Raw genomic sequence first — 22,756 nt, 5'->3', positions numbered from 1 at the left:
CACGAAATTCTCCTCTGTGGTACGACTCTCTCGATTACCAGTACCATTGGCCACGTGTACTGGTAATCGAGCCAGGTAGCTCAGCGAGGGTCAATCAAAGAATTGCAATAAAATTATTGAAGGTCATACGTTGCATGTCGCCACCCGTGTGCTGAGTCGATGCAAAATAAAATGTGGTCAATCAACTTATGTGTTGTAGTGATTAGAGTTTGTAGTGAAGTCTGCCTATTTCAGCAACGGTTTATTCATCAACATACATTTTTACTCGCATTTGGCGAGTGCTAATTTTGGACCCTGGCCCCAACCATGTATAGTCTGCTTCTAACCCAGGTCCCCATGTCCTCTTAGTTAGAGTGCAACAGCCACTTACCCAGAACATGCTTCAAAGTGTTGGTAGGTCTGTCTTGATTACCCAAGCCAGTATATGCACATTTCTGTACTCTATACTGAGTTGGGTAAGCCCATGATCAGAGAGCTAGGGTTACAATGCATCTAGCCCCAATGCTGTACGCGGATGGCACCAGCTCATACCTCTCCACTATGACTTTCAAACACATGCACAATTAATTTCTGACAAGGATGTATTCATCCCCTGTAGTGTGTGTAACATTATACAGTAGAGTTGTACACACTAATCTAGTCTGTCTGTTGATTTGATTACATGAACACTAATTAGAGCCAGCAGCATTGAAATCTAATCAGTTACACAATTTGGCCCAGCTCTAGATGGGGGATGAAATCTTCAAGACTATGGCAGAACGGTCAGTTGTTGTTATTGCTGACTAAAGACAGCAACAGGGAATTTGACTGAGCCATGTTGTAAGATTTGTGACGTATAGAAAGAAGCTCAGATAGAAGCTCAGCATGCAATAAGACAAAGATCATAGACAGTTAAATCTGTGGTTTTTGGGTTTAACTCTAACCACCTTACGATCCACAGTGTATATCACGTCTTATTAAACTTTTATTAGCAACAGAAAGGAATATTGTAGCAGTGCGCTGTGAACACTAAATGAAAGCTGAAGCTCTGATCTTTTCATTGATGTGGTGTGTCAGTCACCATACAGTATGTTGGAATGGATCCTAAAGCCTTAAGCCTAAATGGTAGGCATTGTGATGCTAGTGATACCACAAACACGGCAAAATTGTGTGGCTTTCAGACTAATACAGTCAGGTTTCCAGCAAATGGTAAAGGTAGATTGTCTTCTCTGTAATTTATTAAAGTTTATCAATCACAGGCTATGGCAAAGATAGCTCTTAAAACATTGCAAAGATTTAGAAGCAAGGTTAGCTATTTATCAATAGCAATAAATCATAGAGAATTTCACCAGTTTAATGGGTATTTCTTTTTCACTGTATTTGTAAAATAATAATACTTGCTACCACTCATCTTATCTAATCTCACTATATATTTGTTTTCTCTTTGATACTCCTCTTTAAATATTCCCTTCTACTTATAGTTTTGCAACTTAGCAAGCAATAAGTTGTTGCTCTTAGTAATCACACACACTTTTTAAAATGTCATTATGTAGCAATAATACTTGAACTTTAGCAAATGATGGATGGATGGATGGATGGATGGATAGATAGATAGATAGCAAATGGAAAAGAAAGACAATGCACTACATTGCAGGCATTCTCATCAGATGGTGCATATTAGAATAGTAGCTCGTCAGCAGCCTCCCAAAACAATAAAACAGCAGTCGACAGACAGCTTAGCCCATCAGCACACTGTTAAATTACAACCATCAGCACCCCCTTCCCCCCCTCTGGATCTAAACTCTCATCTCTAGCACCAGGAGAACAATCTGCAGAGTAATTAGCCTCCACGAACAGACAGTTACAGAGAGAAGGAGGACGTTTGGCTTGATTAAATTATTAAACCACACAAACAAAAAAACAAAAACAGCATCAAAGAGGCACTGCGGCTCTCCTTCAAAGCTCCTCGCTGTTCCCTAAATACAGAATACAGAGAACGTGTTCTCCCAAGCCACTAGTTGGCATAATTAGCTAAATGTGTGTATTTGTGCATGAGTGTGTGTTTGTGTGTGTGTTTACTGTGATTGGACCCATTCCTCCAACTGCTATCTAAAATAACCAAGTGGTTAACGACAACATGATGCCAGGGAGCCCCCCCCCCTCTTCACGCCAACATACACACACATCACACTCGTCTACACACATACACATTAAATAATACTCTAATTACAACATTTATAACTCCCCCTTGCCTCCTGCGTCTCTCCAACCCCCAACCCACAAATCTGTGAATCTGGAATTGAATTTAGCCCAAGTTGAGGGCTGCGCTGGCATGAAAAGACTATTTGATTAGAACGGCAGTTGTTTCATTTGTGGTGCAGCAGATTGCAGAGCCTTTCTATCCGGTGTGCAATCTGTATTCATTACTCGGTGTAAAAGGATGATCCATGTCCTGACACCAGGCTCATCATTTCATGCAGATGCACAGCAGCTCCACAAGGCCCTTATTGAGCCACCATACCATGCCTCCCCCTGAAACCTTAGCAATACTCTTCTCCTTCCCCCCTGGTCACCACTGTCCCTCTCTTTCCTGGTTTCTTTTCCTCTTTTCTCTATAGCCATGTTTCCATCTAAATGTATTGCAAATTTTAACCAAAATTTGAGAAAATCAGCAAAAGAAAAGGCGAATGAATGCCTGTTTCCATTCACTACCATTATGCAATTATTAGGAGTTGGTTCATTGAGATAAGCAGTAGGTGGTGCCAATTCTCCAGTCGGTTGCCACATTGCAGAAAAAAGAGGGCGCAACAAGATGACGTAATTAAAAGAGCGCCAGTCGGTGAAAACGGTGAAAAACAAGGTAAAAAAAAGTTTCGAAATAAGGCATTTATGTTTATTTCATGTATTGATTTAAGGGAAAGTCTCTTCATCGCTCTACACAGATCTGATGTTTTAGTTTGCCACTATTTTTCGTCTCTTCAGTGGAGCGGAAGCTTCAGCGGATGCTAAAGTCACATGCTTCATGTACATCATTATTTATTCGGTAAGTCTGTTTCCATTGCACTTTGTCGGATCTTGCTTTTATCAATACACCAACTTTTCCACCTCAGCCAAGCATAAAAACTTTTTTGAACTTTCAGCGTTTCCACTCAGGTTTTTTTATGCACAAATTGAAAATGCGCATAAAAACAGGTGGATGGAAATACACCTAATGCTAGCATCTTATCCTTGTTGCTCAAATGACTTTTAGGCCTGATATGACTAAAGGTGTGACAAATGTGCCATTCGTTGGCAGGTTAGATATTTACACAAATTTGTTTTGACTATTTAGGTCAAACTAAATAAATAGCAACATGTTACAAATTGTCATTAATCAACATAAATCAGCAATATTAAATTAATAAACACTAAAAAATGTGCTAAATATCCAGAACATTATCCATTTAGCTGCACCAATATTAAAGGTAAAAGAAATGTTGAAAAGGATGTGTCCATATCGAACACAAGACCGTCTTTATAAACAGCCACAGATCTCTCAAAAGAACAGTTTACAGGCCCTCACTCCTGTTTTTTCTCTATCTTTCACTCTCTCTTCCTTCCATCTTTTCTGCCTGCATTCATTGCCCTAAACCCTTTATTTTTTTTCCATACTGTGGCTTGCAACCCTGCTCTCTCTATTCAAGGACTGTGGAGGTCTGCTACCACCAGCCCTCAAGTCAAAACTATCAAAAGACACACACCATTTCAAACTGCAAACTGGGCTCTTTATTTTAGTGTGTATGAATTAATTCCTTGTAGGATTTACAGGGGTTTTTTTTGAGTGAATGTCTGTGCTTGTGTGTGTACTGTTGGAGGTAAATATATTATGTGCCTTTAAGTGTATGTTTATGCATTAATCTAAGCTAAGTGGGTGTTGTGATAAGAACTAGAGGCAGGGACAAACAGCTCCATTTTCATGCAGGCACGCAGCATAAGTAAAGTTTTATGCCAGCGAAGTGGTATTTTCCTACTTGTTCTGCATTTTGGTGACAGACCATGAACTGTAGTGGGCAAAGAGACACAGTAAGTGCAGTGTCACTGCCTATCCAGCGACAGATTACAGTTTAACCATGGATTCCGCGCCGTGTGATGAAACTTTACTAATCATAAAACAATCTGCAATCTGCACTAGACCACAGTTTTCTAATAGATTTTTTCTAATCCTGCCATGTTTCCGAGGTGTGTTATGCACCTGCAGCCATGAAAATACAAAAGTTCGCCAACCCTCTTTTGCGCACTTGACTGCTCTTTGCACTCTGCGCCTTGATTCGCGAAATTAGCGCCTAGAGTCCACTTTAGCAGCATCTCACTCTGCCATGCTTCTGGGCTCCAAATGGATGGCCCACTGATGACTGTCCTGATGGACACACACTCCAACCCATCTACAGACGTTTCCATGCAAGCCAAACATGTCATGAACTTCAAGCTGTTTCATGGCATATCACACACAAACACACAGTTCCCACACTTTCATATGCTGACTCGACTATAGGTGTTTTTATTTTTGTATTTTGTCAAAAGAGTACTACTGTAAGAGACAATTGTGACAGATCAAGGGGAAAAACTGTAATATTATGCATATATATTGTATTTTTAACCCTACAAGTCTCTGAAAACTGTAAGCTAAGTGCTATGCATGAGTCTCTGCTGTTTGAAAAAAGTGAATCCAAATGCGTAATAAAAAGTGTGTCTGCTTTATTTCAAAACATACCCTTAAGCTCTGTGCCTCCTTTTTAAAGTGAATCAAGCTAAAAATAAGGCAATGAATTTTGATAAGGAACCTTGCGTCAGCAGAGATAACCCAGGGAAAACTAATTTTGCTATCAGGGAGACAATTTGAAAATTCATTCTGTGCTGTTGTCATATCCTTTTGTCCATGTCATTATAAAGTGATCTGGGGGGCATCAGCCTTGACAATAAGGAAGGATGTCTTAGTTCGCGTTTACAGAACAAGGTCACTTACGATACCCTACGCTCCCTGACACAACTGTCTGATGTCTTGTATGTCTTTCAAAACCACACAAGTCTTTCCTCAACTTCCTTCCGGGGTTTGAAACTAGGTTCCTAAACTTTCTGGGCCTATGTGTTGTGTCTGAAGTGAAATAATCCCTTTGGCAGAGTCACACAGAAGCCACTGTTTCTCCTTTGGAGACTGCAGAGAGGGGACGCTTAAAAACTTCCAAAGAAGAAGAAGACCACAAGCACACGATACATACCTATCTACCTTGTGCCATATGCTACATAAGGCAGAAGGGAAAGAGAAGGCAATGCAAAAGACTAAAAATGACATGGCCTGCCTATGTGTGGAGTCTTTTAGACAGACAGTGCAAGGAGACAAGCAGACATGTTGACAAGCATGTAAGTAAGTTTGTGTGTGTGAGTTTGACAGTATGAATCTTTTCTTTGTGAGTCTGCATGAGCTCTTGCATGTGTATGTTGTTGACAGTATGGGTAGACCTGATAAAAGTGCCTATGGCTGAGCAGGCGTCTAATCCTAGAACTATATATGCAGCAAGCCCTCCCATAGGCAGACCCAATGTGGTCCTGCCACGAGAAACCACCAGCAACCAGCTTTCTGCAGTGCACGCTCATGGTCACGCTACAGCAATGATTTGCCCACGTTCATCCAAAAGTGCTCGCTAGAGACCTGCCTGTCCTCTTCTGCCTCTGTCACTGCTGAAGGACATCACAACACAGGCATGACGGTGGTGAGATGAAAGGAGCACGGAAGAAGGGAAGGATGAGACGGTGGAATAGACAAGAGAGAGTAGAGTGTCCCTATACACTTCTGCAAACCTGAGAAGACTGGGAGGAGCAGGGTTGAAGTTTAATGTGTTGGTCCACATAGACATGGCCCGAGATAGGCCTTCTACACCAGAACATTGTTCAGAGCTGATGAAGCAGTGTGCTCAGATAAGAACTTCTATTATACAGGCTGGCATTGATGTTACACACCACAATCAGCAGCTGATTTCCCAGAACTGCTGCCAACATGCTCTATTTAGGATGGGAGGGAAATGTATTGCTTACATGAACTAGTCATTTATCGTAAATACACCACTGCCCTTCCTCTTCCTCCAAACCCTCTCTTTCTGCCTCTGTCTCTTCTGTATGGGAAAAAAAAAATCAATGTGCATCACATCCATTACCCTGCATGTGCGCTGCCCTCTCCCTATCTCTCTGTCTCTCACTCATTCTCCTTTACTTTGTTCTTTTTTCTCTGCTTTAGCACAAGACATCAGAATATTAATGATGTATCTTTCAAACTGATAAGTAAATTACACATTTAGAAAATGACACATTGTAGAGGATGTTTGAAGACCTTTTAAACCCAATTAGGCATTATGACATGTGATATCTGAGATATAATATTGTACTAATTTATAGAACTGGTCCTAAACCAATCACATTCTGCGAAAAACAGCAGCTGCATAAAACTAGGACTGGTTGATTAGTGTCACCAAGACACGATCCATAATGGTTCCGTGATAGTTTTAACATCCTATTTAATGTTTAACTTAATGTGCCATCCAACTTATCCCCCACGACAAATTACATAACATCACTGATGATGAATTTAAATAGGTGAGCATTGTCTGGAACAGTAAAGTGATAATTGCTCTTCAGGGATTCTAGGTAACACATGGCCTATTCTGCTTCAGTTCGTCCTCTTTCCTGATTATGGAGAGTAACCGCCCTGCACTGTGCTTTCCCTGGACAAGTGAGGCTTACAAATCACCCCTGCAGCAGTCGGAGGAGTTGAAGGCGCTTGGCGCACGGTTTTACTGCCTGTCTTCTATGAATGGCTCCCTGAAGGCTCCTATGATAATAGCTCACAGCCGTGCCCTTCATGGAGCCTGACATCAAGCACACCCCTACAGCAGAATGGAATGGCATATCAACTTACCCAATGGGGTGTCATATCAACTCATCCAGTGGTTTCTGGTCATAACATAGGCAGAAGCTGAAATGAAATAGTGGTAGCTGGAACCTACATGTCAAGTTAAAACTCACTCAGTTTGGACAGAGGAGGCAAAACTTTTTAAAGGTCCCATGTTATTGAGTTCTTGTAATTTTATTCAAATGACATTGTGTAGAACAAAATGTGAGTTAGAACATGAATGATGAGTACTGCAATTCGACAATGGCTAAACTTTAACATGCTTGTAGAATTCAGGTTTGTTTACATCAAGCCCATCTTTGTAGGATGACCAAGACAGATGGACCAGATAATGTATTCATGTTTCAAAAAGGCAAGATTAGCAGCTACAAGGATGGAAAAAGGGCACCCACAAATATGATTGAAGCTTATGTTTCAATATGATTCTATACATCAGACCACTGTAAACAAACAAACATTAATTTTCATCTCTGCTGTTACAGTATTTTCCCTCTTCTCTTTTTTCTTCCTCTGCTTTACCTGTTTCCTCCTGTCTTAACGTGTTTTCTATACTGTTGAATTAAGTGAAAATTACTGATGAAAATCAAGTCAACGATGCCAATCTCTGATACCTTTGATGTATTCAGGCATAAGCCCCCCAGTCAATCCAAACTAGCTCTAGACTCACGCCCCTCCCTCCATAGAACTGGGAAACACTACAGAAAATATAAGTATGTAACATTTGTTGGGTAGTGCTAAAATTACTTGTCAATTAATAAATTAGTCATTGGAGCATGCTAACACGTATACCATGTTCACCATTTTAGTTAAGCATGTTAACTAACATTTGCTAATTACCAGTTAACAAAAAGTACAGCTAAGGCTAATGGGGATGTCATTAGTTTTACAGGTATTTGGTCATAAATGATTAAATTAAGTTTTAAACTGATGATGGCGCTAGATGAGGAGTCAGTGGATCACCAAATTTATTACAATTCATCTTGAGAGGAACATTAATGTTTGTCCCACATTTCATGACAATCCTTCCAATAGTTGTGACTTAGTAGCAAGTAGTAAGTAACTTTTGTAAGTAATTTATCATACCGTCAGTAAAACTGACTAAAACACAGTTTGTCTTGTACAAACATTCCATACAAAACACAGATGTGATGCACTTTCATGCCAAAACAGACACCAAAATTGCACTGTGCCACCAAATCTTTGTCTCCCTGTGGCCCAGTAGAGATTCAGACCAATTATTCTGCTTGTGTTTTGCAACCAAGCAAAACCTCAAATAGTGTCTCATGGTCCCGGTCATTGCAACCAACGTAACCAGAATTGGTCTTAGCTTTTAGAGGTAAGTGAGTGGTTCGAAAAAACACAAAAAAAGAAAGGACATACAAAAAAGAGACATTCATCCATCCAGCCATCCATCATAACCGGTACTACGGTGAAGCCAATTTCCACAAAGCTGCTAAGCTGATTGAGGCAGACCAAATCTGTTTCACCAGCTTACATTCCTTCAAAATGGCCATCTCACTTCCAATATCACAGGCTTTTACTGTTCCCCATTCCCCTGGCTCAGGCTGAGAGTTAGCAAGGCTTAGCTGGATGAAACACTCCAACAGCCCAGTTCTCCCCTGGAACCAACTGATATCTCTATAGCACAGCCTCTCCCCACATAGCTACACTTAGTTGGTTTATTTACTCATGCTATTATTCTTTGTCTGTTTTCTCTGTTTTATTTTTGTTTCAAATCATAACAATATTACAACCATTAGGATGTAAACTAAAGATTTATGTGCATTCTGACGATTCTAGGCACACAGACACAATCTAATCACAGTGTCTGTATACACACAAACACACACACACACACACACACACCTTGGCAAAATGCACAACCAGCACTTAACCACAACACCTTCTACTGGAGTAGATTAAATTCACACAAGGCCTCTTTGAAGAAGGAAATTGGACAGATAAGAAACAGATTTCTATGAAAGAAGCTTGTGAGGGGGCCTATAGAGAGAGAGCGTGGAAGTGTGCAAAGGAAATGGTTGTTCACCTGTTTTTGTCACCTGTAAGCTTGCACTGTACATACTGTGTTCATATACATATTTATCAATCTTTTGTCGTTTATTGTGTCATATTCCCCTCCCCAAACACTTCCTCTCTGTCTCTCTCTCACACTTTCTCTATCATTTTGCCACAACAGCAAATATCCTGTTGGCCCAGGCTGCAGGCTGCTGGTGCTGGTCTATCTGGCCCTGGGATCGATCCGGCTCCGAGCCGAGGCCTCCCATTCATCTCAGAGCCATAAAATGTGATTAGTGCTGACTACAGCACTGCAGGGAGATGGGCTGATAGGCCTGATAGCCTCAGATAGGCTGGGTTGGACACTCTACAGGAAGACAGCAGCAACAGCATGCTGTGGATTCATCCTCGCCGTTTTCTGCCTTTTTTCCCTTTTTTTTTTCCTTTTTCCCTATTGCTTTCTATTTGCTTTTTTCTCACTCTCATCTTTGTCATTCTCTTTCTCCCTCCCTCTTTCTATCTTACTCCCTGTGTGTTTATATTTGGCTGTCTTCAGACTGTCTGTCTTTTATCTCTCTTTTTTTGTTTGCTTCATAAGCAAAGCCTGACAAGCTTGTATGCGCGCAAATTACATAGCAGCAGTCAATCTTAAATGCCAATATTGTCAGTTTTACCTTCTACTTATCCTGCAAAGATATATTTAAATGGTAGAACAAGCCTCCATCTCCCTGAAGCCACACTCACTGTACCCACATACAGTGTATCTCTGTGGTATGTGACCACCTCTGTCAGCCAATCACAGAGCTCAGAGCTTGCTAGTGGCAGAATCAAGCTTGGATGCTGCAACAAGACTCAGTTCTGAGAAGAAACATCTTTGGTGGTGTTATGGGCACAAACTGTGTGGTGTGTTAAATCAATTTCTAATGCGCTGAGATGTGTTAGAGGACATTCAGGGAGGTAGCGTGACAGTTTGTATGTGTATGACTCTAGACTACTGAAAATATGAAACCATATCATACCTTAACATAGCATTGTTTCATACCAGCAACATCTTCTGCTCAACATAGCCTTGTTGACATGCAGTAGCCAAAACCCTATTCCAAAAAAAACCTGAGCGCACTGCTCCTGAACAATAATGTTCAGAGGGAAACACAGGATCTTTAAATGGGCTCAATTATTATTATTTACTTTAGTTCAACGGTTAACAAATTAATTTTGTTGTGCACAAGAGATAATAATTAAGCATTAATTTCATTATAAATTGATATATTTCTAATTTTTTGAAGGCAGCATCTCATGCTACATTCATAGGACTGCCTTTAATGCTAGACCACCGAAAGCCCCTTGCTAACTTGTGATTTAATACTGAACTTGTACTTAATATCATTATCGTCATAATCAGAACGACGTTAGCGTGAAGAGGTGTTTGCACACCACCAGTTTTACTCATAACACGCCCTTATCAGGAAGGCCACACCCATGGTAGAAGGAAACGACTTGAGAGCCCTGGCATTAACAGGGCATTTCTGCAGCACTGGTGTGAGGATTCACTGCACTTGGTAGTTATTGTTTGATTGCACCAATTTAGCACCCTTAAAGTAGAAGTATGTGTGTGTTATGGAATACAGAATTGAATTGGGAGAGAAGACCCTCTTTATGATTAATGGTAATACTATACGAGACCACAGTATGCTGACCTGTGTCTCACGAACATTCTCCACTGTGAAGTTGAACCAGACTCTGAAGCGGGGGTTGCAGGTGTCAGGCCGGATGAAGAGGTCAAACTCAAACTCACTGATGTAGTCAACACGGCCAAGGTTCCCTGCAGAGGCAGTGAAACAGCTTATATTAGCATTAAGTAGAACTGAGCAGTCCACAACACAGAATCACAGTAATTTCCTCTTTATTCCTTAAAGTTCACAATCAGTGCAAAACATTACAAACAGACAAGAGAGGCAATCACAAGAAAATGATGCTATAACACAACACAGCCTTACTTCAAAATGAGGATCTGCTTTCAAAGACAGGTGTGTTAAATCAATAAGTAACTGTCAAGTATGTGATCTGTATGTGATATGTTATATGTGGACACACATGTAGTGGAGACTCTTGTGGTGCATGCACAAATTAATGATTATCAGAGTCAAAGCAAAAAGATGGGGGGGGGGTGAAAAGAGAGTGTGTTAGCCTTCTTGTTGGAGCTGCACAGAAAAATTACAAATTGACAGCTTACTTTAACTGATTGCTGTGCTTAACCCAATACATGAGACCAGTCAACTCTGTCATTTTAAATGCTGAACTGAGATGCTGTATAAACCAGCAGCTGTTCAAGAGTTATGTTCGCTGGCAAACTAGGCAGACCACAAGGCTCAATGTCCCTCACAACTCTACATCAGGGTACTGTAGACCACCTGTTGGCAAGTAGTACCATAGCAGCAGCACACACACACACACACACAGACACAGCTGATTATAGACAGATGGGCTAACTACCACACTGTCAAAGTAGATCCCTCTCCTTCTGCCATCGGACAAAGCTAATCCACTAGTCAGCTTGCAACACAAACACAACACACACGGACACACTTTGCTCTGCTCCACTGCAACTACCCACAGAAGGGCTATCATTAGTTTGTACAGGAATTAAAAAAACTACAAGGTGCTCTGAAATATAAACAAGACCAGTATTTCAGTTTAAAATGTTATATTTAAAGTGGTACTTTCAACATTTACAACATGGCATGCAACAGTAACACACAAGCAGTGAGAAAGAAATTGCAAGAGGTTATTGTGTAACAATAAGCTGATGACTGATCCGTATTTACATTTTAAGCCCATCCACCAACAGCTTCCGCAGCTAGCGGACTAATGGTGAGTGGCATCTCATTACAGCACACTGGTGCCTGGAAAAAAATCCCTCTCTGCAGACCGCTACACTGGCTGACTAGGGAGTGGCTGAGCTATGCTGAAATATATAACTGTTGTATTCATCTATTCATTCATATAGACTAATAGGAAAATTCTAAGAAAATAAGAAATAAGAAAAGTAAGGTTAGACAGACAATACAAGAATGACAGAGAGGTGTCAGAGGGAGGGAGAGGCAAGAAGTCTATATGTTGACAAATGACCTTTATCATGTATAAATTACATGTACTGAGGAAGACTTAAGCATATCTGACTTTCTGTCTGTATATGTGCGCATGTCTCTGCATGTCAGAAAATACATGTAAGAATTAGCTCTCCTCTGTCAGTTATGGACACAACATCATGAAAATAATTCTACAATAAAAGTGTGAAATCAACTGCATGACCTTCCCATTTGGCTAGCTATCTCTTACATGTGGGCAGGCACATTTAATGAACACCTCTCAACATAGCCACTCTAGAGGTCTACATGTGAAAAACCTAGAATGTGTATTTATCACTTTGCTCAAATAGTATTTAAGCGTGAGAAATATGGACAAAATTAATATCTGTGATAACTCTCAAAACATTATCTTCATATTGTTCTTACCTTACCAGATATTCAAAATCATAAGGTGAATTTAAAGTATGTTGAACTCATTTTTGACCCCTTGAGAAATGTTTTAGTGATCTCTAAAAAATATACATTCTAAAGTATTTATGATCTCACATTCTGACTTAGAGTTAGATTTTGATCAATTGTAAGTCATCATTCATTTAGCCATGATAACAGGGAACTGCAATATCTTGATATGAACTTTGTTGTGATACTATTATGAAGAGACAGATGACTGAGTTGATGACTGAGTTACCGTCCAGCCCTAGTTTGTTTTGCACTGTGGCTGGCTGGCTAAGAAGTGGCAGGGGACTGGCTTTTTGGCTGGTGGCAATGCAATCACGAGCCATTGAAACCAGATAAAGCCAAGAGCAGGCGGAGGGTTGCACTAGACCCAGCTGCAGCTAGCAAGCACTGACAAAGACAGGAGATAGACAGCAGAGCAGCACCTGTTCCACACAGATGTGTCATCAAATCGATCATCTCTCCTACCAACATCACAGCTATTCACTGAGCTGACACTGCCAAATACAGCCTATTAGACCAAGTTGATAATGGTCTCCAAAGGTCATCCCTCCTATCAGAGTCTTAATAACGCTATTCAGTGATGAAAACACAACCACTCTCTGAAGGAACTTCCATTTTTTATATTCGGTTTTATTTTTTTAAGATTTAAAGTAAATGCTTTTGAACCATTATCAGAAATCAATACATTGATTTGTGACTCTCCACTGTCAAAATCATCCTCACAGTATTATAGAACTTCTGCTAATCAATTTTTCTCTCTGATTGGTATGGCTATATTGCAGTCACACTAAGAGTGAAACTACTGTATGCCGTTAAGCCAAAAGGTTTGACAGGTTGCTACAAAAGCTGTCAGAGACAATACAGAAACAAAAACTGTGGCTGTAATTGACTTTGTTTTCAATGCATTTTCACAAATAAGGTGTTTTGCTAGCATTACTTATGATGAAAAGAATTTACAAAACATCACAGTAAATTACAAAAGGAAAGCAGAAAAAAATGCAACGACTGCTAGCTGGTTGCACAGCACAATTGAGAATTATTCATACAACTAAGAATGAATTGGGTGTAACCAAAGCCAATAAACTGTGTTTGTCTTTGTCATCTTACAGGAGTTCATCCACAAAAGAACTCTTTGAGGAAAGTGTGACAAAAGACTACTAGAGGCACCTTGTGAGGCCCTCTGGCTGCCTATGGTTGCACTCACCGAGACAGTGACTACTGATGTGCACAATGACCAGCAAAGAAACTGCTTGTGTGTGTGTGTGTGTGTGTGTGTGTGTGTGTGTGTGTGTGTGTGTGTGTGTGTGTGTGAAAAGAAATAAAAACTGCATGGAGGTCCCTCCACCACACATCTCAGATCTGTAGGCAGGTTAGCAAAGCTGAGCATTAACAAAATACCCTCTCACACCCTCCTCACATGAAAAAGGCAGGATTCAAAGCAAGCATCTGATTGGTACACAAACCTTCACCTTTATGATCTGAAAATTATTTTCAATTCAAACACAATTATGTGGTTGTGTGCCAATACTGATTACAGTATAATTTTTAATTTACAATTCCTACTTAAAATATCTATGTATCTCTAATTGATAAAACCCCCAAAGAAACTAATATCCATACAATCATGGTACCAATGTTACTGGCCAGACTTCTGTAGAGGAGCCAAAAGATACAGACCAAACTAATATACTGTATGTCTGCTTCTGCTTGTGAATACTGTAGCATGGGTAGCAATAGACAGCAGCCATGGGCGGCTGCGTTATTGAGCCTGATGCTTGAAGGCCTGACGTGAGAGATGGCTGCAGCCTCAATGTTAGAATTACATGTTCAGCCCGCGGAGCAGCAGAGATATGACACGCCATTGATCCCCGTTTTAATTTTATGGTGGCTACCTCCAGATTCAAATGCTTTGGTAGGCTGGCAGCCTGACCCTTTTAATCAATCCCATATCATTTAGTATTTAACTAACATAAACGGCCAAGTGATTTTTCTGAAACACCCTCTGAAAGCATTAAAGATAAGCTAGATAAAGCAAAGATAAGTTATTCTGAGTGTGAATGATGTTGAAAAGCAATGCACAGTACACCAGATTTGTCAAGAATTATTTATGGTTCTTTATGGAACAGACAGACTGTATTAGTGTAAGTGAAGCTAATGAACTACAGAGTGAGAGAAGATAGAAGGAAAGAGGAAAAAAGAAACAATTTCTAGTCCTTGAGATCTCTTGCATAATTCCTCTTGAGTATCTTTGCTCTCCATATTCTTCTTCAGTGGTGTCCTGGCAAGTTATGTTGAATATCAATCTTTGTCCTTGAGGGAAAACTAGTGCAGCATTTAGACATTAACAAATTGGTTTTCAACGAGCAGCTTAGCCCTGCTGGTGCAGGCCAACAAAACACAATTCCTGGTTCTGAACAAGATTTTACACATGACAGTCTCTCCTTGAGGAAAACCCTGAACAAAACCCTCTGTCTCTCTCTCTCTATCTTTGTCTGTCTTTTTCTGATGCTTCCTCTCTGTCTGTCTCTCTTTCTCAAACTCTCTCACACGCCCATGAAAACAAATGAGAAAAAATACCAAAATAGGCTAAATATTTTTCAAGAAGAGGGGAAATAACAGAAAAGTATGTGTTTCTGCTGAAAACAGAAGTGTCTGTAAAATGGCTATGGAACCTGCATCATTACACAGGGCCATAGGCAAGTAAACAGGGTGCAGACATGAGGTGGCCAAGTGGACAGTCAGTCATTCACACATGGGCTCACAGACTGTGTGTGTGTGTGTGTGTGTGTGTGTGTGTGTGTGTGTGTGTGTGTGTGTGTGTGTGTGTGTGTGTGTGTGTGTGTGTGTGTGTTTGTAGGTGTGTGTGTATGAGAGAGAGAAAGAGAGAGCTGGAGAGGGAGCTGAAGAACCTGGCTAATGTAATCCCATTATGGAGGTACAAGAGGGAGCAGTCACAGTGCTCAGCCCACACAATGGGCCGGCCTGCAGCCTGTAGCTATCCACTGGATGGATGGTTTCTGCCATGCAGATAGATCATCGTACAGCCGCAGCAGGCCTGCCTGCCTTAGGCCTGAGGTGGAACTCACTCACACGACCAGCCATTAGAATGGTAATAGGCAGTTGTTTCAAAATGAAATAGACTGTGTGGTTACAGTGCTTCCTACTTAGCAGACATGTGGGCTGTCATGTCCTAAATCTTACATATTTTCACACACAAGTTTAATCACAATTCTTCTGTTATATGTATAACCAGGAAAAATACATGACATATATTTGGTATAAGGATGAATGTTTCTTACAGCAATTAGTTTTGATATACCAAAATGAACAATCCCTACTGTAGATGCCTGCAGTGTAGTCAGTGCTGTCCAAAAAAACACCCCCAATCCACACATACACACGCACACTCACATCGAATAATACATTCAGCTTCTTTTAGCTGGCATATAGGCAAGGCCACAACTATGTTTAAACACCAGACTAGAGATTAAAAGAGTGCTGTACTGCTGAGGGAGACCAGCCAGGCACCTTTTTAAACTTATTTTTTGCTGTGTTCCATTTCATTATTGGAAAACACATCAGTTCTCCCCCCGGCTGCTTTGCGGTGTGAGGAGGATTCCTGGACACAGAAGAGGGGGACTGATAAAGGTAGAATTGATTCCAGCCAGCAGCAGCAGCAGCCATAGTGAAGGGGTCTCAGCTTAGACCTGCAGCTAAACGTCTGGTTTTTCTCTGTCTCTCTCTCACTGTCTCTCTCTCCCCCTCATCTAAAGGCAAGTTGTCACCGAGGCAACATCAATCTCCTGCCTCATGACTTCTTAAAGCCTGCCTTCTCCCCTGATGCCTTATCACTTCATCTGCAGGCAAGATTAAAGAGGTCACCTCCAAGTTTCTACAATCTACCTACCTAACAGGTATACTAAACTGCAGTCTAGCTTTAAAACAGTTTAAAGGATGAGTTCAGATGTTTTTCCAAGTCACTCTTAAAGGAATAGTTCGACATTTAAAAACATTGAAAACACTTAAATGAGAAGATTTATGCCATGTACGGTAAATATGAAGCTACAGCCAGCCGGGTAGCTTAGCATAGCATAAAGACTGGAAACAGGGGGGAAACAGCTAACCTGGCTCTGTCAAAAGCTGCCTCTCAGCACCTCTGAAGCTTACTAACTAACAAGTTATATCAAGCTTGTTTAATCTGTACAAAAAAAGAAGTGTAAAAACCACAAATTGTGGTTTTACACAGACTTTTTATGGGCATCCTCAATGCTCACATGTCATATGTAATTTGAAAGAGTTATGGGTTGTAGAGATACCTTCGTATTACAATTACAGTGTAAAAAATGGGGACATTGAAAAGTTAAAATGAAGCTAATATGAGGCTTCAGCAGTCTTCGAGTAGGTATCTTCATTTTGTTTTGTCCCAGCAACAAACCCACATGTGACTGCTAGGACGCCCTCTGCCATGGCTCAACAAGGACGCACAGTCCATGGAAACGCAAAGAGGGAATTTAGTACTAAAAAGAGCATGACATAGGGAGATACTGTGGCTGGGCAATATGAACAGTATAAACACTGATTGATTGGGTTGGTTGAGTTGAAAGCTATTGTTTTGGTATCATACGCCAGATAGCTAGAAGGGAGAGATGACCTCTCCCTGTAGGGACACAGAAAGTGACAGCTCAACAGTCACAACAACCTTAAATATAAAGAGCTGTTGTGGACAAAAGAGGTAGGTGATGCTTTGGCAGAGCTGCAATCTGTCATTGGACGTGAATGACACAGTCCCAAATGGGACTAGGCTAACATTACTTTAAGTTCAACAAGAAACAGACAGGTGATGTATACTGTTCAGAAACTGATTTGTTGAAGATCAGTGCCAACAAAGACAGGATATACCACAAACTAAGTTTATCACCATATGATAAAGTACACATAGTGCAAGCACTTCCACTTCCACCAGCAATTAGACCCAACCCCTGGAACGAGCAGTGAGGCTCTCAGAGAAACACCTCAGCAACAAACCATAACTTTAATATGCTAAGTTTTGAATCCTTTGCAAGTTTTGAAAATGTCTGCCTTACACTTTACTAAGAACATGTTCTGTTTAAAAACCATAGCCCTGACTGGGTGTTCTGCTGTTCACAATATTGTCTGAATAAAAAGACGCATTTTCATTTTATTTTAATATTTAAAATAATCTTGTCTGATGTCTTATATAGCTACGCACACACACACAATAAGTGCTTGTGTATTTGTAAACATTATGTGGAAATTGTTGTGAAAATAATCTTAATACACAACAAAACCAGGATAAGACCAGACAATAAGAGGGGACAATAAATGGAAAAAATCATATTGTTGTGAGTCCATCTATGCTCCAGTGAGCTCCTCGTTTCAATATAGATGAAGAAAGCTGGGCCCGGGGACAGCAGTGAGATATGCAGGCAGCCCACACATATCTGATGATGTACAGGCCTGCCTGCACATTCTAAAGAGAACACATTTTCTAGCTAGCATTTTATAATTGTATTTTTTTCCGTCCAAGAGGCCCTAGAGCTAGACTGGTATGCTCCATCTGAAGCGGTTGGTGTAGTAATGGGTCATAGTGATGCATTCATACTAGGACTGGCTTAATTGTATTATCAATCTCATCCAGACAGTGCTTTAGCCCCACAGCTCTGGACATGCTACTGTCAGACACTCTGCATTAGTATTGGGGAGTGAACCATGAGGAATTGCAATCTTCACTTTCATCTGTTTCTCAAGCCTAAAACGGTGGGTTAGCTGGTCGGATGATGTTTTTGTCAGAATTTGGGCACTGCCATCCCTCGATTCTCACCCTCTCTCTGTCACTTCCTTTCTGTCTACCCATCCGTCTGTCACTCTCCCCCTCTCTCTCTATCTTTTGCTTTTGGTGTGTCCTGTGTGTTGGTGGCCACTGAGTAAATACAAGTCTGTTCCAATTTCATGCTATCTTTTAACAAGTTAATTATGTTGAGCCCTACAAAGACAGAGGACGGACAGAGGAGGTGGCGGCACTGGCAGAGGGACAACTGCCCAGGTCGGCTCTTTGTTGCTGTATCTTGTTTTGTGTCTTCTCCAAGCACTCTCACCCTCATCTCTTTTCTCTTCTCTTCTATATATTCTCTTTGTGTAACTCCCTCCTTCCTTTCCTCTCTTCCTCAGTAGTAATCTTTCCAGCGGCTCCAGTGGTTGAGGAGGGAGTGGAGATAAAAGCGTAGGGAGCTGAGGAGTCCTTGGCAAGCCTAAGGCAAGGAGAAGGTCAACAGGCCTGCTAAGAAGGGCTGTTATCATCTTGGTAACATGTTATCAGAGAGCCTGCAGTAGTGTTTATTTACAGTTATTGCTCCCTCTGGGTGCACACTTCAACGCCTGGGGCTGATTGCTCTGTAATGAGTTCAGGAACACAGGGAGCCGATGCAAGAAAAGAAGAGAAACAAGGGAGGCAAGAAATCACTGGCCAATAACCAATAGGTCAGCAAGAAAAAAAATCAGGTAAGAACAGAAAACACAGTTCATTGAAAATCCAAGAGAACCAGACAAAAAGCAAGTGTATTCTTCTAACCAAGACAGTGTTTCTTTCCAGTGCCTATGTCCTGCCATTCAAGAGCAAACAAATCACTGCAAATTGGACAACAGTTTCTCAAATGAGGTAAAGCCCATTAATCCAATACAGCAGTAAATGGTTCTTGAACTGGAGTCGGCCATATAGGAAGGAACACTGCTCGGACTTAAAACACTTGATTTCCATCTCTAATGTCCAAAATCCCTCTTGTAACTTACTTTGCCAATGGTGCTTTTTCAGTCCAGTATTGTGTGTGCTAATCAGATCGGTCCATATTTAACAGACTGAAAGGCGAAGTGGCAAGAGAGAATCCAGGAGTTGGGCAGGAGAATCAGGAGAGAGGATGTCTGTAAATCCCAGGGTGTGTTTTTCAACAGTTAGGAGCACTGCAGAGGAAATCTGTCATTGTGGAACAGCTTTTCAATCTAGGGAATTACACTAAGTACTGCTACTGTCAATGCAATGCCAGCTTTTCAGAAAGAAAAAAAAAATGAAAAAGGCAGGAAAAGGCAGTAATGAATGCCATTCAAAAGGCTTGGCAGAAGATCAGGGAGTTTTTCTGCAATAATTTTGCCAGGCAATGCACCCAACCATTGTGCAATTAAGAGAAATTAAGATACAGAGCAATAAATATACTGTATATATGACAGTCACAAAGTACAAATATAAATTCAATTTTTTTAGAATATACCATAAAAGCAAATCCATCCTATGACAAGCTAATCCCTTTTTATACCATCGGATATGGGAGATTAAGAGACATAATTTGGTAATTCAATTTAGACATAATTCATCAGAGAAGAAGCGAGCAGCAAGCTTTTTTGGATGAAGTTTCTCCATCACAACAGGAGGCTCCAGATGATGCCAAGTTCATGATACAGAGATGATAACTGGAATGACTTAATTTAGAAAGAAAGGACTCCAGACATCTTTGCATCTTAACATCTCTGCATTACGTTGTGGTTAAAGTCATAAGAAGAATAGGATGGGATAGTGTCTTCAAGAACTGAAACACTGGGGGACAATCTCAGCAATCAACAGGTATGCAATCAATGGAGTGAAGTTGTTAAAGTCAAAGTAGTTAAACATATTTTCAGTTTTTTATTGTGACAAACATTGTGCTGTATCACGGAAATTACAGTTTATTTTGTCATTTTAGTGATTCTCTTATTTTTCTATGAAAGGCATGTTTGACTTTGAGAGGATAAATGTTGTCTGTTGCAATAGTATGCCCCAACGTGTCTCCCAGCGCTATTTATTTTCAAACAGGAAAGCACAGCTTTCTCTTCTAATGCTTCACTACACTGTGCCAAAGTTGCTGATTTAATCCAAACATTATCAACACCTAAGCCTTAATTTATATCACTAATTGTATCCAACAAATTCTTAAAAGACAAACAAAAAACACACACACCAGAAGAGACAACAGAACTTTAGTCTCAGTTATTAGATGTTTCTTAAAGGCATACTAATCAATATTTTTACATGAACAATCGAGACACACAAAATTATCACCTGACTCTACAGTTCCCTCAGAACTAGAAGAGAGTGAATATTGGACTTTATTGGACATTCATCTGGACTTACATTTATAAGGTTATAATATGTCAGTATTGTCTTTACAGCGTATTGCATTGGCCCCAAGTGGCCAAAGAATCAACCGATGCAAGTTTAACATAATGCTTAATGCGTTATTTCCAAATGTTTTATCCACAAGAGCTTGTATCTTTAGCGTTTTTTCAAGAAACATTTTTTTATGCAATTTTAAATTGTTTGTACTAAAGATTCAAGCAGAGATTATTGCCTATATGAGTGCTTCTTCACTGTATTATAATGTCATTCAAAGTCTGATTACAGGTCCAGATTACTCCTTTTGCAAAATGCAACAAGTTATGTATAAATGATTGCCAATTAACCGTTTTCATTCCAATTCACAACAAGTGAATACTACAGCTTTTTAAAGAAAAATACAGTACACAGTATATATTTGAAACTTAGACTTCAACATCTGAGAACCTATAAAAACTAGAATAGATACTATTTTAGGTTCTCTAAAAACTAGAGCACGTTCCAATATGCTCCCCATTAAGAGTTGTTTGAAATGTCCAGGAAAAAAAAATCCTGATAACAGCATTTGCCCCGAGGAGTGAATTTCAGTACTGTTTACTTTGAGCAGTAGACCTACAAGATAGCTGCCTGGATTCAGACCAAAATGTATTCTATCAAAATTCTGCTCCTGTCAGTATTTCACCCTTCACTGTATAAGCATATTCTGTACATGAATTTGTGTTATCAAACAAACCCTGGCACATCAATGAAGCTCATCTCACTGAGAGGTTTTCTAAATAAATCAGCAGAATAAACACAGGCAGCTTGAAAAACATGAACTGGTAAAGCAGTACAAATTCTTGCCATTTTCTCCACCCGTACAGTCTTGTCTGGGATGAAAAATGAGACTGCTCTGAAACTGTGTTTATGGCATCAGGAATTGCTTGAAAATGAATTACTGGATAAATCACTGGAGCCTTGTGCACGAGCACCACTTGTGCAATGTAGAATTCTAGTTGCAGTAATTTTCACTTACGACACACTTGTATCACAATGCTAGAGGCAGGCCCTGAGCCAATGAATAGTGACGTTCCAAAGTACATTTATAACACAAAATAGCCTAAAGCTGGAATTTAAAAACAACAACAAAGTTAAACCTGTTTGTGTCAAACCACATCCTATAATACAGATGAAACAACATTGTCAATTTTTATGTTACAAATAATGTCTATTTCTTATACAATTTCTCCACTCAACCTTTCCAAATCTCACAGCCACACCGTGTATACAGCTGATAATCAAATCCTTTCATTACTCAAAATTTTAACAGCTTGCTGCTGCTAGCATTTGGTGACATTTTGAGAAGATGAGGTGCTGGCTGGGTCTCCTATGTACAGCTCATATCAGAGGCATCAACAATTAACTTACAAAACACTGAGGTTGATTGTACTACTTCCTGGCAGAGGAGGCATCTCTGACCAGCGCAACTGAGCCAATGTGTTCACTCAGTGATTAGTCGTGACCATATGCAACAGGCCCAAATGTCAGACGGGATTATCGCTCTGTTTCATTTGCTCAGCATTTCATGCAGTCCTACTGATATCACTTCTCACCTCCTATGGCAAAACACTCTGTCAAGCCCCCATGAAGCCAAGTGCTAAAGGAAGATGGTTGTGGTCTGTAGTTATTATGATTCTTAGATTGACCACTTTTGGAGTGTTTGTTCTGCTCAGACATGCAAATTAAGATAAAGAAGAAATAACAAACACGCTGTTGAGAAATAGTTCTATATCAATTAATTAAACCTGCAATAACTGATGTTATGGGAGGCAGCTAAAAACAAGCTTTAAACACAACACTAACGTGACCTTTTAAGTTAATATGATGAACTTGTTAGCAAACCTTTTTACACAGCCAGCAAATACAAAGTAACATAGCATTCAGTTGGAGTTGTGTTTGTATTCACAATATTCACTCTCTTTTAGCTCTGTTTTGCCCTCCATCAACAGCTGAGTTAGTCACTAACTTTGTCTGTCTGTTGTTTGGTGACGAGCAGGTAGCATAAGGTGTGTTTTTGCTGAAAACAGCTGCCTGTTGCGGCCTTAAATAACATTGTTAGAGCAGTGAGAGTGAACC

General features: G+C 40.2%; 1 protein-coding gene across 2 annotated transcripts in view; it reads right to left on the bottom strand.

Moving 5' to 3' along the window:
- Positions 1 to 22,756, bottom strand: part of agbl4 (AGBL carboxypeptidase 4) — a 288,623-nt gene that overhangs the window by 256,016 nt on the left and 9,851 nt on the right. The window contains exon 3 of one of the 2 annotated variants that reach the window (XM_044199149.1): positions 10,633 to 10,757. The exons of the other annotated variant lie outside the window; for it this stretch is intronic. Coding sequence (XP_044055084.1) covers positions 10,633 to 10,757 — 125 coding nt within the window. The remainder of the gene's footprint in view (positions 1 to 10,632; positions 10,758 to 22,756) is intronic. 2 annotated transcript variants of the gene reach the window in all.

The sequence above is a fragment of the Siniperca chuatsi genome, linkage group LG6 (genome assembly GCF_020085105.1).
Source record: "Siniperca chuatsi isolate FFG_IHB_CAS linkage group LG6, ASM2008510v1, whole genome shotgun sequence".
Lineage (NCBI taxonomy): Eukaryota > Metazoa > Chordata > Actinopteri > Centrarchiformes > Sinipercidae > Siniperca > Siniperca chuatsi.
This window is presented reverse-complemented; position numbering and strand designations above follow the sequence as displayed.